This window comes from Mobula hypostoma, chromosome 5, assembly GCF_963921235.1.
Source record: "Mobula hypostoma chromosome 5, sMobHyp1.1, whole genome shotgun sequence".
Taxonomy (NCBI): Eukaryota; Metazoa; Chordata; class Chondrichthyes; order Myliobatiformes; family Myliobatidae; genus Mobula; species Mobula hypostoma.
Window position 1 is genome coordinate 114,399,032 of NC_086101.1, and position 15,352 is coordinate 114,414,383.

A 15,352-nucleotide genomic window follows, 5' to 3' on the forward strand; every position below is an offset into this window, starting at 1 on the left:
AAACTCATTCATAAGACCAGTGATGTTGTGGGGATGGAACTGGACTCTCTGACGGTGGTGTCTGAAAAGAGGATGCTGTCTAAGTTGCATGCCATCTTTCCACTACATAATGTACTGGGTGGGCACAGGAGTACATTCAGCCAGAGACTCATTCCACCGAGATGCAGCACAGAGCGTCATAGGAAGTCATTCCTGCCTGTGGCCATCAAACTTTACAACTTCTCCCTTGGAGGGTCAGACACCCTGAGCCAAATTTCATAATTTACTGGCATAATTTACATATTACTATTTAACTGTTTATGGTTTTATTACTATTTATTATTCATGGTGCAACTGTAACGGAAGCCAATTTCCCCCCGGATCAATAAAGTATGACTACTATGACTATACTTCATTGGGATATTTTTTGGATAGAATATCTGCCTTTCCAGTATCAGCATTACTTAGAGGGGTCTGAACTTAATCCACAGCCTCTTTGCCCATATATAGTCATACAAGGTGGAAACTGACCACTCGGCCCACTATCTTCAGACTGACCAGTGAGCACCCATCTGCATTAGTCCCATCTTCCAGCAATTAGCCCATAACCTTCTATCCCTGAGTGATCCAAGGGGGATAGAGCATTGGGATCTAACCGTACATCGGGTGGCACTCAGTAGTAAGTCTGTAGCTAAAGGAGCTGGGTTTGAGGCCATTTCTGGTCTGGCTGCATCCGAGAGGGCAGACGAGCATCAATCACTGTGACCTGCCGGTTCTGTTGCAGGCCTGAATGTGCCGAAAGACCAGCTGCGTTACAGGGGGCTGGTCAGCCTGGAGGTGCCCGTGGACGAGGTGCTGAACGTGGCTGTTCGGGAGAAAATGCAGCTGGTCAAACCCAGAGTGGAGAACAAGCAGGTAACGGGTGAGGCGTCACTTTCGGCCAAATGAGAGGGTTCAGAGCACTGCTGGGTCTCTCTTTATTTTCTAATCCTTTAGGTTCTTCTGGGAGTCAGGAATGAGGAGCAGTCTTAATTCCATGATTTCAGTTTTTTAGGGTACAAACAAACATACAAATACTAAGCAAACTAAATAAAGAGCTGAGAAACGACACTGTGAGGGGAATTAATGCTAAGACATAATAAAGATGGTTCTTCTGAAAAATCTTATCACTTTTATAGATAAGGAAAATTCCTTAAATAGTGATAAATTAGTTAATAGACTACACAATTAAAACAATTACATCATGTGGATAATGTGCTAACACTTAGCCAATAAAAAATGAGGAAGATGATAAACCGTTAGTTTAGCTGCTATACCGCTTTTTGCCAGTGAGTGTGAAAAATACATATTTGTTAAAAACTACAAATTTTATAAAAACAGTGGTTTCCAACAGCAGTTTTGAGCCAAAGAAGAATTTCTGGAATATGGAAATCGCAGCAGTCAAGTAGCACAGAATGAGCAACAGTAAATAACATAATAATGTTGTCACAGCCCGAACAAGAGAATCGGAATCAGGGTTAATATCACATGTTGTGAAACTTGCTGTGCAGCAGCAGTACAATTCAATACATAATAAAAGCCATGAATTACAGCAAGTATATATACAGTGCTTATAAAAATCTTCCCCCCACCCCCGGAAGTTTTTATGTTTTATTGTTTTACAACCTTGGATCACAGTGGATTTAATTTGGCTTTTTTGACACTGATCAACAGAAAAAGACTCTTTCATGTCAAAGCAAAAATACATTTCTACAAGTTGGTCTAAATTTATTACAATTATTAAATACAAAATAATAGACTGTATAATTACTCACCCACTTCACGTCAGTATTTAGTAGATGCACCTTTGGCAGCAATTACAGCCTTGAGTCTGTGTGGATAGCTCTCTATCAGCTTTGCACATCTGGACACTGCAATTTTTCACCATTCTTCTTACCAAACTGCTCTGTCGGATTGCATGGGGATCATGAGTGAACGGCCTTTTAAAGTCCGGCCACAAATTATCAGTTGGATTGAGGTCTGGACTCTGACTTGGCCACTCCAGGACATTAACTTTGTTGTTTTTAAGCCATTCCTGTGTCGCTTTGTCCTTATGCTTGGGGTCATTGTCTTGTTGGAAAACAAATCTTCTGTTTCCTGCCCTACTGAGCCACAGACTCAGTGCCAGAGGCACGGCAAAAAATCTGTAGAAATTTGCGAGTGCCTTTGGTGACTCTGCAAGCTCCTAATGAAATACAGCTACTGTTGTGCCTTTGTAGCTGCATCAATATTTTGGGCCCAGAGATGTTGAAACCCAGGAACTTGAAATTGCTCACTCTCTTCACTCCTGATCCCTGTATTGTGAGGATAGGTTGAATGAGCTGGAACTTTTTTTTCCTTTGGAGCAAAGGAGGATGAGAGGAGTCATGATAGAGGTGTGTAAGCGACATAGAAGGAGTGGACAGCCAGAGTCTTTGCCTTAGGAGGGAAATGGCTAATACAAGGGGGCATAATTTTAATGGTAATTAGAGGAAAGTACAGGAGGGGGGGATGTCCGAGGTAAGCTCTTAATCTCTGTGTGGACCTCTTTGCGGGGGTGATGGCGGAGATGGATACATTAGGGACACTTAAGAGACTGTAAAATAGGCACATGGATGATAGAAGAATAGAAACATAGAAAATCTACAGCACAATACAGGCCCTTCGGCCCAAAAAGTTGTGCTGAACATGTCCTTACCTTAGAACTAACTAGGCTTACCCTTAGCCCTCTATTTTTCTAAGCTCCATGTACCTATCCAGGAGTCTCTTAAAAGACCCCACCTCCACCATCGCTCATCGCTACCGGCAGCCCATTCCACGCACTCACCACTCTGTGTAAAAAAAAACAAAAAACTACTTACCTCTGACATCTCTGTACCTACTTCCAAGCACCTTAAAACTATGCCCTCTCGTGCTAGCCATTTCAGCCCTGGGAAGAAGCCTCTGGCTGTCCACATGATCAATGCCTCTCATTATCTTGAACACCTCTCATCCTCCATCGCTCCAAGGAGAAAAGGCCGAGTTCACTCAACCTATTCTCATAAGGCATGCTCCCCAATCCAGGCAACATCCTGTAAATCTCTGCACCCTTTCTATAGATTCCTTATCCTTCCTGTAGTGAGGCGACCAGAACTGAGCACAGTACTCCAAGTGGGGTCTGACCAGGGTCCTATATAGCTGCAACATTACCTCTCAGCTCCTAAACTCAATCCCACAGTTGATAAAGGCCAATACACCGTATGCCGCCTTAACCACAGAGTCAACCTGCACAGCAGCTTTGAATGTCCTATGGACTCGGACCCCAAGATCCCTCTGATCCTCCACACTGCCAAGAGTCTTACCATTAGTGCTATATTCTGCCATAATGTTTGACCTACCAGAATGAACTACCTCACACTTATCTGGGTTGAACTCCATCTGCCACTTCCCAACCCAGTTTTGCATCCTATCAATGTCCCACTGTAACCTCTGACAGCCCTCCACACTATCCACAACACCCCAACCTTTGTGTCATCAGCAAATTTACTAACCCATCCCTCCACGTCCTCATACAGGTCATTTATGAAAATCACGAAGAGAAGGGGTCCCAGAACAGATCCCTGAGATACACCACTGGTCACCGACCTCCATGCAGAATATGACTCTTTGCAACCACTCTTTGCTCTGTGGATCCACAACTGGCTTGCCCACTGAAGACAATGTCCCCTTGGATCCCATGCCTTCTTACTTTCTCAATAAGCCGTGCATGGGGTACCTTATGTAGATTTGGAGGGTTATGTAAAAGGGAAGGGTTAGATTGATTAAAAGGCTGGCAGAAGATCATGGGACGAGGGGCCTGTACTGTACTGTGCTGTGATGTTCTACGTTCTAATAACCAGATCATTTCTTTGAGTAAGAATGGATGGGGTGATACCGCAAAATTCAGTATACAAGTTGTACTTGTACCCTCCCTGCTTCTTACTGGGCCACTCGCCTGTCCCCTCATCTGGTCTCACCCAACACTACCAGCTTGTACCCTTCTCCTCCCCCCACCTTATTCTGGCTTCCGCTCCCTTCCTTTCCATTCCTGATGAAGTGTGGCTGCCTGAAACATGGGTAATTTATTCCTCTCCATAGATGCTGCCTGACCTACTGAGTCCCTCCAGTGCTTTGTGTGTGTTGCTGGATTTCCAGCATCTCTTGTGTTTATAAGTTGCGCTTGTAAATACTTTCCATCTCAACGGCTCTTGTAATTAAAGCATCCTTTTTCGTCTGTTCTTTGTCAGTGTTGCTGAGAGCGTCGTTATGCACGGTGTCGAAGGAGGATGGGTGTGGGTGGGGAAAACCTACTACATAGATCTGAAGCTTTGCACGGTGTGGGTGCAGTCTCTGGGTGGATATTGGTCCATAGCCCCTTTGCCCACATTTGGACCAAAAATCTAAGAAAGGATGCACTGGAATTGGAAAGGATCCAGAGGATGTTCACAAGAATGATGCCAGGAACGAAAGGATGAAAGGGTTAATGTATGAGGAACATTTGATGGCTCTGGGCCTGTACTCACTGAAGTGAGAGGGTGGAATCTGATTGAAATGCCTAGATAGAGTTGATGTGGAGAGGGTATTTCTTGTAGTGGGAGAGTCCAGAACCAGAGGATGATGAAGCTGTGGAGCTGTAGAGGCCAAGTCGTTGGGTACATTTAAAGTGGAGATTGATAAGTTCTTGATTATAAGGGTGCCCAAGGTTCCAGGGAGACAGGGGAAAATGGGGTTGAGAGGAAGATTGGAAAGGTGGAGCGGACGATGGGCTGAATGGCCTAATTCTGCTCCCATTCAGCCCATTGTAATATTCAAGATGGTTATTGATACCTTCAAACTCTTCATAGGCCCTAACTTGTTGAAGTAGTGAAATTGTTTCATTTTCACTCCCAGCCATTTCTGGCATCTCCAAACCTGAATACTTGAAGCTGCTGTGAGCAAAACAGTTCTGAATTGTCTCTCTGCTTAGGGTGCTCAATAACCTGATGACAGTGTTTTTAATCTTGAGGTGTGGGTCTTCAGGCTCCTGTACCTCCTGCCTAATGGCCTCATTGAGAAGAAGACATGACCAGGTGGTGGGCATCCTGAATGATGGGTGTTGCATTCCGTAACGGTTATCACAATCCCTTTACAGTGCCAGCAATTGTCGCTTGGTGTTCAATCCCCATTGCTCTTTGTAAGGAGCTTGTACCTTCTCCCGGTGACCGCATGGGTTTCCTCCCGGTGATCCGGCTTCCCCGACATCCCAAAGACGTATGGCTAAGATTAGAGTTAGTGAATTGTGAGCGTGATATATTAGGCATACACAAAGCATGGCAACACTTGGGCTGGCTCCAGCACAATCTTTGGACTGTTTTAGATGTTGACGTATGCAACACATTTCACTGTATGTTTCAATGTACAGTACTGTGTAGAAGTTGTAGGGTGGAGCACCGCAGAAGGGGCCGATACCCTTCATCAGGACTAAAGAATTACATTGAACAGTAAGTCACTGTTCTCTCCCACATAGAAGACAGACAAGAGAAAATCTGCAGATGCAGGAAATCAAAGTAACACACACAAAATGCTGGAGGAACTCAGCAGGCTGGGCAGCATCCATGGAAAAGAGTAAATAGTCGATGTTTCAGGCCGAGACCCTTCACCAGTACTGGGGAAAAAAGACGAGAAGTCAGAGTAAGAAGATGGGGGGTGGGAAGGGGAGGAAGGGTAAAATAAAGAGCTGGGAAGTCAACTGGTGAAAGAGATAAAGGACTGGAGAAGGGGGAATCTTATAGGGGAGGACAGAAGACCATGTGAGAAAGAAAAGGTGGAGGAGCACCAGAGGGAGGTGATGGGCAGGTAAGGAGATAAGATGAGAGAGGGAAATGGGAATGGGGGATGGTGAAGGAGAGGTAGGGGGGCATACCAGAAGTTCAAGAAATCTGTGTTCATACCATCAGGTTAGAGGCTACCCAGAGAAATATAAGGTGTTGCTCCTCCAACCTGAGTGTGGCCTCACTGCGACGGTAGGGAAGCTGTGGACTGATATGACAGAATGGGAATAGGAAGTAGAATTGAAATGGGTAGCTACCAGGAGATCCCGCTTTTTCTGGCGAACGGAATGTAGGTGCCTGATGAAGCGGTCTCCCAATCTACATCAGGTCTCACCGATACACAGGAGGCCGCACTGGGAGCACTGCATACAGTAGATGGCCCCAGCAAACTCACAAGTTGGGTGTCGCCTCACTTGGAAGGACTGTTTGGGGCCTTGAGTAGTAGTGAGGGAGGAGGTGTAGGGACAGGTATGGCACTTGTTCCACCTGCAAGGATAAATGCCAGTAGGGAGGGATGAATGGACAAGGGAGTCGTATAGGGAGCGATCCCTGCGGAAAGCAGAAAGTGAGGGGGGAGGGAAAGATGTGCTTGGTAGTGGGATCCCATTGGAGGTGGTGTGTAGTCCTCCAATTTTTTTGTCATCCTTGTGACTTTCTATGTATCTTTTTAATGTCTCTGATGTATCTGTCTCTACCATTACCCCAGCCGTGCGTTCACGTGAAGAGAAGAAAAAGATATTAAAGACCACTTGATGAATGTACCACACAGTAACTTATTGTATCGTATACCTAAGTGCACTTGAATCTTACTTAAGACCAAGGAACTTAATGGCAAAGTTGATACAATTTCTGCAAATCAAAACTTTGAAATGTGTGTATTTGTAGAAGAATTTGTTGCATAATTCCCATCTAATCGTTACACATATTTAGCCAGAGGGTGATGAATCTAGGGAATTCTTTGCCACAGGAGTTTGTGAAGGCCAAGTCATTGGATATAATTGTTAGGTTCTTGATTAATCAGGATGTCAAGGGTTATGGGGTGAAGGGGGTGTTAGGGATAATAAAGTAGCCGTGATTGAATGGCCTAAGTCTACTCTTGTCTTACAGTCGTGTGTGTGTACCTTAACTGGTGCTTGTAATTCATTTAATATCAGAGAATTTATACAGTATACAACCTGAAATTCATACTCTTTACAGACATCCACAAAACAAGAAACCCCATAGAATGAATTATAGAAACAATGAAGCCCTGAGCCCCACCCTTTGCACAAGTAGCAGCGAAAGCATTGACCTCCCACCTTTCTCTACCCGCACCCCCCCCCGCACCAGCGGAAGTATTGACTCCCACCACCCACCACTACCACCATGCAAACAACAACAGAAGCCCCCAAAGAGTCATTGATCCAGAGTCCATCAAACTACCGTCCAGAAACCTGCACTTTGGTATCTCAAATAGGCTCGCTCTGGATCCTTTGTGACTTTGGCTTTGGGCTGGACAGCGAAATCTCGGCCCAGAGCGGGTCCTTTTGCTGCAGTGACACCTGGGTCCTAGTGTGAGGTACAATTTAAAATGCTGGCCCAGAGAGACTGGAAAGACAGGGTGTTGGCATCAGAGGCGAGTGCCAGTTTTGCTCGCTGTCTGTGGCATTGAAGCTATGAAGGCTGCTCCCAGCTGCTGTGTCCGTGCCTGCTAAGATGATGGACTGACACTGAGGCTTGGGCTGCTCCAAGCCTCGGATCTAAGCCCTCATTTTGGTTCAGAATGTTGTTGCTCACTTCTATCGTTTGCATCATTTGTTCTTTTCCCCTTTCTCTGCGCATCGGGTGTTGGCTTTTATTTTATCATTTTTAATTGGGTTCTTACGGCTTTCTTATTTTGTGGCTGCCTGTAAGCAAACAAATCTCAAGGTTGTATAGTTTATACATTCTCTGATGAGAAATGTACTTTGAAACTTTGAAATTTTAATGAATTGTCAACATGGTTGCGATCATGGTATAGGGTGTAACCTGTTTTCTGTTTGTACTTTCAGCCCACGGTCGGTGTAGAAGCTCCTGACCTGATGGTGTTCTACAGGGCCTCAGAACTGCTGGTCGAGGAGCCCCACCTCTCTGTGGATGGTCTTCCACCACTGAAGGTACAGCTGCAGCCAAGCCCGGCAGCTTCATCCTTTGACCTCTATCGGAAGCTGAAGCAGTGGGAGGCCTAGCTGCAGGAGTACTCACTGTGTAAAAAGTACACATTTATTTATTAGATCCCTTATGATCCCTGATCACTGCTGCAATATCACAACAAACCAAAAGCAAGGCAGAGCACGTTTAGAACACAATCGTCCGTTGTCAAAACCAGGCCACTTTTAAGCAGAACTACTTCTGAATTCCTACAGCAATACACACAAGGTGCTGGAGTAGCTCAGCAGGTCAGACAGCACCTCTGGATGGGAATAAGTAGTCGACGTTTTGGGCCGAGACCCTTTTATAGGACTGATGAAGGGTCTTGGCTTGAAATGTCAACCAGTTATTCGCATCTGTAGATGCTACCTGATCTACTGAGCTCTTCCAGCACATTGTGTGTATCGCTCTAGATTTCCAGCGTCTGCAGTGCCTATTGTGTTTTTGAATTCCTAGAATTTTTTTGAAGCCAATACTGTCTTAACTCTGATTATGTGTCGTTCTTGGTCTTCTAATCCATGACGTACTCATCGCTGAGGCATCTGTGCTACGGACAGCTTTTCCAAATCTTGTGCTTGTCTCTTAAAACAAATCGGAGAGATGTAAAGAGAAGTAGGTTTGTTATTACATAGTTCTTGTTATCAACCAGCCACTGACTCACTGATCCCAGCCACACTCCTGCAAGACTGTTTAAAATTAAAAATTTTCACCAGGCATTGCCTAGGAGAAGGATGGTGTGGTTGCTACACTAAGTAAATCAAGAGCAGTCAATCACCCATGTGGATCAGCAGAAGGAAAAAGATGAGACAAATCACTGCTTAAATATCAGTCCTAAGTATTTGACTCACAAGAATGTCCATTCCCCACTGTTTTGTGAATGTGAGTGGTCAGATGGTCGAGTTTTTGATGGTGGAAGAAACAATGTTCAACGCGATCCAGCTGAACTCTTCCCTCTCCTGTGAATAGTGATTCAGAATCTAAATATTCAGCTTTTAAAGAGACAACTGCATACAAGGCATAAGGTATGCTTGCTCACATACCAAAGTGTTTCAGAGGGATCCTTGGAGTCTGTAAAATGGGCATTTCTTGGTATTGTTTACCACTGAAAGTGTAGGTAAAATACTGCAATTCACTCACTTGCAGTTGTTGCTGTCTTTGAATTAATTCTCTAGTTTATTGCTAACTCAAGGAGCTGGCTATTTTTCCTTTGTTATCTCTGTCACCGTTAGAATGTTAGCAATTGTCTTGAAACGGTGCCATCAATCTCGCAAAATATTCCAGAGTCTCTTGCAGGAAATTTTCTCCAGAAACTACTGAGAAAATTCCAGAGATTGGGCAGCATCTGCGGAAAGAGATAAACAATTCTGATGAAGGATTTTACATCTCCCCCCTCTCTTCCCCGCCTCCCACGGCAGATACTGCCTGACCTGCTGGTTGTTTCTAAAATTTTCTATTTCTTTTATTGACAATTTCTAGCTGCTGAAGATTTTTTTTAGTTTTCAGAATTTATTTCTAATTTGATATTAGGGCAGGGAAATCTGTGAATTTATGGTTTAACCACAAAATTCATCAATCAGCTGTCTGTAATCACCAGGAAATGGTGGAAGGGGATGCAATAATTCAGAGGGTCAATCCTGCCTGGGATGTTCTACCGAGACGTGTCTGCCATTTGTAATGTAAAGTTCATGATGCTAATTCTCAGCTACATAAGGGTCCTGGTCATGATGGCAGTCCCACTGGGCAGTGCGAAATGCGCCATTTGTGTAAATCTGTACGAAACACTATTGAAGGAGCTTTCGGCTTTCATGCTGGGTGTTTGTAATCTCTGCGTGATTGAGGTTTGACAACAGGATAGTCGAAATGTGAAATGTTTCATTCTCTGACAGAATTGTCTCAGTCTGAAGAGTACAACAAGCATGTTTTCATCATACTTTCTTTTTGCTATCATTTTGGTGAAACTTTGTTATCTTTGAACCATCCTATGTTAGTTCTAATGTAGATTATTATTTGTTACGTAACTAACTATGGTGTGTAATATATTTTTAAATTAAAGTTCAACCACAGTCATTCAAACGCACACATGAATACCGCCAAACCAAACAGCTTTCCTCTAGATCACGGACCCCTTGGTTAATGGTAAGGGCTCATGGCATAAAAAGGTTGGGAACCCCTGCTCTGGACCAACACGCAAAACACAGTGCATATAACTCACACAACCCATAAGTAATATTATCACAAATTCACATATAATAAGGTGCATTTACGACACACGTTAAAAAATAAACAGTATAACGCTACTGGCGCTTCATGCATGATGAGACCTTGGTGATAGCAGGAGGTTCAGCAGACACATGGCCTGAGGGAAGCAACTGTTTCCTATCCTTAAGCTCAATATTTCTTTGTAATGTTAACTTAACAATTTACAATCTGTTCTTAATTATCAAAGTGCTTAGAATAATGGGGAGGAAAAGCAGTACTTCCATTTAGCACCTTTGCCACATCTCAGTATTTCAGGAAAAAAATTCAAAATTGAAGTTCATGTTGATTGTATTTTATGAAAAATAGAGTATCATCTCATATCAATCACGGTGCTGAGGTAACAAATGGTTAATATGCTGGGGATTTGACATTGACGGAATCAACAGGCTTATTGAGAGAAATCATTATCATCATTATGCGGCGTGTTGTATAATCGTGGTCTTTCCAGGACCTTGATTCTTCTGGGCAGTGTCTTTACAAGACAGGTGACCCCAGCCATTATCAGTACTCCTCAGAGACTGTCTGCCTGGCATCAGTGGTTGTATAACCAGGATTTGTGATATGCACAAGCTGCTCACACGACCATCCACCACCTGCTGTCATGGCTTCACATGGTCCTGATCGGGGGCTAAGCAAGTGCTATACCTTGCCCAAGGGTGACGTGCAGGTTAGCAGAGGGAAGGAGCATCTTTCACCTCCTTTGGTAGAGACATATCTCCACCCCTGTTGAGAGAAGAGTGGTCACAAAATGGTAGGGGATCTCAGCAAGCCTGACAGCATTTATAGAGGGGCGTGTTTCTGTCCCAGGCCCTTTATTGGGAACTGGGAAGAAGCCAGAATAAGAAGAAGATGGAGAAGAAGGATAAGTTGTTGGGTGATAGGTGAGACAGGATGAGAGGGTAGGTTAGTGGGTGATTGAGTAAGTGGGGGAGGGGCGAATGAAGTGAGAAGCTGGGAGGTGTTAAGTGGAAAAGTGAAAGGGCTGAAGAAGAAGGAATCTGATAGGAGAGTGGACCATGGGAGGAAGAGAAGGGAAGAGGGGAGCCAGAATGGGGAATGGGAAAAAGAGAGTTCCTCCAGCATTTTATGTGTTGCTCTGAATTTCCAGCATCAGCAGATTCTCTTGGCTTTGAGAGAATAATGTAACACAGCTGTATTTTTGACATTGTTAATTTTGAATCAGGAAGAATCTGTATGGGAACATCGGGTTAGGAATGAAAGGAGAGATGTACAACTTGTTCAGATGGTGGGAAGGAAAGTTGACATGGACCATTCAGAATTACTGTGGGCAGATAGACTGGCCTCTGTTGAAGGAAATATTATCTTACAACACTACCTGTTCACTGTACATAGGCAGCATGGTAGCTTAGTGGTTAGCACAACACTTTACAGTACAGGCGACTCGGATTCAATTCCTGCTGCTGCCTGTAAGAAGTTTGGACGTTTTCTGCAATTGGTGTAACTACCAGTTGGTAGGTTAATTAGTTATTGTCAATTGTCCCATGCTTAGACTAGGGTTAAATTGGGAGATTGCTGTGCAGCGTGGCGTGAAGGGCCTATTCTGTGCTTTATCTCAATAAGTAAATAAACATGATCTGGAGAGGGGTTTGAACACAGTGACACTCACCATCCAATAGTCAGAGAGCCCTAACAATGATGGAGAAACTCAGCGGGTAGAGTCAGAATCAGGTTTAATATCATCGATATATGTTGGAAGATTTGTTGTCTTTGTGTCAATGCATAATAATAGAAACAAAACATGAATTACAGTAAGTGTGTGTTTCTTTTTGTATTTGCACAGTTGTCTTCTGCACTTTGAATGCCCGAGTTGGGCGGTCTTTCATTGATTCTATTATGGTTATTATTCTATAGATTTATTGAGTATGCACACAAGAAATGAATCTCAGGGCTGTATATGGTAACCTGTATGTACTTCGATAATAAATTTATTTTGAACTTTGAACTTTACTTGTTGAGATGGTGAAAAGGGCGTCCTTCTCACCGCGCAGGCGCAGTGAGGCCACGTGGGGAAGGTAGGCGGAGATCGTCTGAGGGGTTCCGCCCCCCAACGGAATGCTGAAGGCGCATGCGCGATCATGTCCACCGTCCCGCGCCCGCATGCGCAGTCGGGATCTCGTAGCTGTCCCGGTGGTTTTGAATTAAATAAATGGCGCGAAGTGGCGGGTGGGTCGTCTCGGCGGCTGAGTTCGAGGAGGCGAAGAGGGCCTGTCAGCGGGGGATTAACCAGGTACGGCGGCACTGAGGGGAAACCAAGCGCGACGGGCAGGTAGTGGCCGCAGAGACCGAGGCCGTTCGGTCCCTCCTGCCTATGCAGGGACCTTGGTCCATAAACCGGCGCTGAGGGTCTTTGCCTCCCTTAAAACTGCATCGTCCTACCTTCTCCCTCACCTATCGCCTGCCATCTGTACTCCACCTTCCTTTCGAGTCCATATGAAGGGTCTCGACCCGAAATGTCAACTCTGCGATCCTGCTGAGTTCCTCCAGCATTTCCTGTTCAGCTGAATATTTCCAGTATCTACAGAATCTCTTTGCGTCTCCCAACTCCCCTTATTGTCAAGACCATACATACACAGCCAGGGTATGAATGCCTCAGCAACACAACATAGACTTAAATTAATATAGAATTATCTATCAAGTCCAGTGTACGTGCACATTTATGGTGAGGTACAGGTACAATGCTTACAGCAGCATCACAACTGCTGACACACAGAACATAAATTACACAATGTAAATACAGGATGTAATTTATACAAGGTAGTGAAGGGAGAGGAAAAGAGAAGACTGCAAAAACACTCACAACACGCTGGAGGAACTCAGCAGGTCGGGCAGCATCCGTGGAAACGATGAGTCGACGTTTCAGGCCGAAACCCTTCGTCAGGACTGAAGAGGGAAGGAGCAGAGGCCCTAAAAAGAAGGTGGGGGGGAGGGTGGGAAGGAGAAGGCTGGTAGGTTTCAGGTGAAAAACCAGTAAGGGGAAAGATAAAGGGGTGAGGGAGGGGATAGGCAGGAAAGGTGAAGAAGGAATAGGGGAAAGCACAATGGGTAGTAGAAGGAGACGGAACCATGAGGGATGTGATAGGCAGCTAGAAGAGGGGGCAGAGTGACATAGGGATAGGGAGGGGGAGGGAATTACCAGAAGTTGGAGAATTCAATGTTCATGCCAAGGGACTGGAGACTACCCAGACAGTATATGAGGTGTTGCTACTCCATCCTGAGTTTGGCCTCACCATGGCAGTAGAGGAGGCCATGTATGGACACCTACCAGCCTTCTGCTTCCCACCCTCCACCACCTTTATAGGGCCTCTGCCTTCTCCCTCTTCAGTCCTAAGGAAGGGTCTCGGCCCAAAACGTTGATTGTTCGTTTCCATGGATGCTGCCCGACCTGCTGAGTTCCTCCAGTGTGTTGCTTTGACCCCAGCATCTGCAGAGTATTTTGTGTTTAAGACTGCAAAAACATGATGAGAGTGCAAACAAAAAGACACAATTAAAGACAAGTCGATGGTAGTCCATAGTGTTCGTTTGCTAGGCTAAGATTAAAATTGTGCAAGCTAGTTCAAGGACTTGATGGTGGTAGGAAAGTAGTTGTTCCTGAACCAAGTGGTGTGGGACTTGAGGCTTCTTCTCTTCCTGCCCGACAGAAAAAATCAGAATCGGGTTTAATATCTCACTGGCATATGTAGTGAAATTTGTTGTAATGTGGTAGCAGTATATAATAATACAAAAATAAAAATACATAATAAAAACAGAATTACAGTAAGTATAAATATGTTTATCAAATAGTTAAATTAAATAAGTAGTGCAAAAACAGAAATAAAAGAAAGGTAGAGTTCATGGGCTCAATGTCCATTCAGAAATTGTTTGGCTGAGGGGAAGAAGCTGTTCCTGAATCGTTGAGTGCGTGTCTTCAGGCCTCTGTACCTCCTTCCTGACGGTAGCAATGAGAACAAGGCACGGCCTGGGTGATGGGGGTCCTTAATGATGGACGCAACTTTTTGAGGCATCGCTGCTTGAAGATGTCCTGTATACTACAGAGGCTAGTGCCCATGATAGATCTGACTAAGTTTACAACACTCTGCAGCTTATTTCAATCCAGCGCAGTACCCCCCCCCCCCCACCAATACAATAATGCAGCCAGTTGGAATGCTGTCCACGCTACATCTGTGGAAATTTGCGAGTGTTTTTGGAAACGTACCAAATCTCCTCAAACTCCTAATAAAATATAGTCACTGTTGTGCCTTTGTAGCTGCATCGATATGTTGAGCCTAGGATAGATCTTTAGATGCTGACACCCAGGAATCTGAAATTGCTCACTCTTTCCACTTCTCATCCCTCAGTGAGGACTTGTCCCTTGTCTTGCCCTTTCTGAAGTCCACAATCAGTTATATGGTCTTACTAACGTTGTTGTTGCGACACCACTCAACTAACTAATACAATGAGTGGTTGATAAGTTCGTGGCCTAAGGTAGAAGGAGTCAATTTTAGAAAACCTAGCACATTTATTTTACCAACATTTACACACTTAGTCCAGCGATCATGGAGCATATGGATCCCTTCTTTGTAGAAGTCGGCATCTTGGACCTCCAGAAAGTGGTCCACAGCAGGGGTGATTGATATGTTTGTGGCCCAAAGTAGAAGGAGATGAGTTATTAACTTCAAACTTTCTGCATTTTCACTCAGAGTTGAACTGCACGTGCATGTAACTCATCTCCTACCCTGGGCCACGAACTTATCAATCACCCTGCTGTGGACCACTTCTACAAAGAAGGGATCTGTATGCTGCACGTCCGCTGGTCTAAGTGTGTACATGTAGGAGGGGACTATGTTGAAAATAAATGTGCTAGGTTTTCTAAAATTGACCCCTACCTTAGGCCACGAACTTATCAATCACCCCTCTTGTATCTTACTCCTGTACACCATGTTGTCACGATCTGAAATACTGCCAACAATAATTGTATCATCAGCAAATTTATTGATGGCATTTGAGTTGTGCCTAGACACACAGTCATGGATGTAGAGCAGTGGGCTAAGCACATGTCCCTGAGCTGCGTCAGTGCTGATTGTGGGAATCGTGGCTTGGTC

General features: G+C 44.5%; 1 protein-coding gene across 2 annotated transcripts in view; it reads left to right on the forward strand.

The window, feature by feature from the left end:
* ppp1r35 (protein phosphatase 1, regulatory subunit 35) overlaps positions 1–15,352 on the forward strand; it is a 32,637-nt gene that overhangs the window by 4,567 nt on the left and 12,718 nt on the right. Inside the window, exons 4-5 of one of the 2 annotated variants that reach the window (XM_063048817.1) lie at positions 764–894; positions 7,856–7,960. In XM_063048817.1, the coding sequence (XP_062904887.1) occupies positions 764–894; positions 7,856–7,960 (236 nt within the window). Of the gene's footprint in view, positions 1–763; positions 895–1,359; positions 1,469–7,855; positions 7,961–15,352 lie in introns of those variants that run through there. The other variant, XM_063048818.1, reaches the window with a different exon arrangement.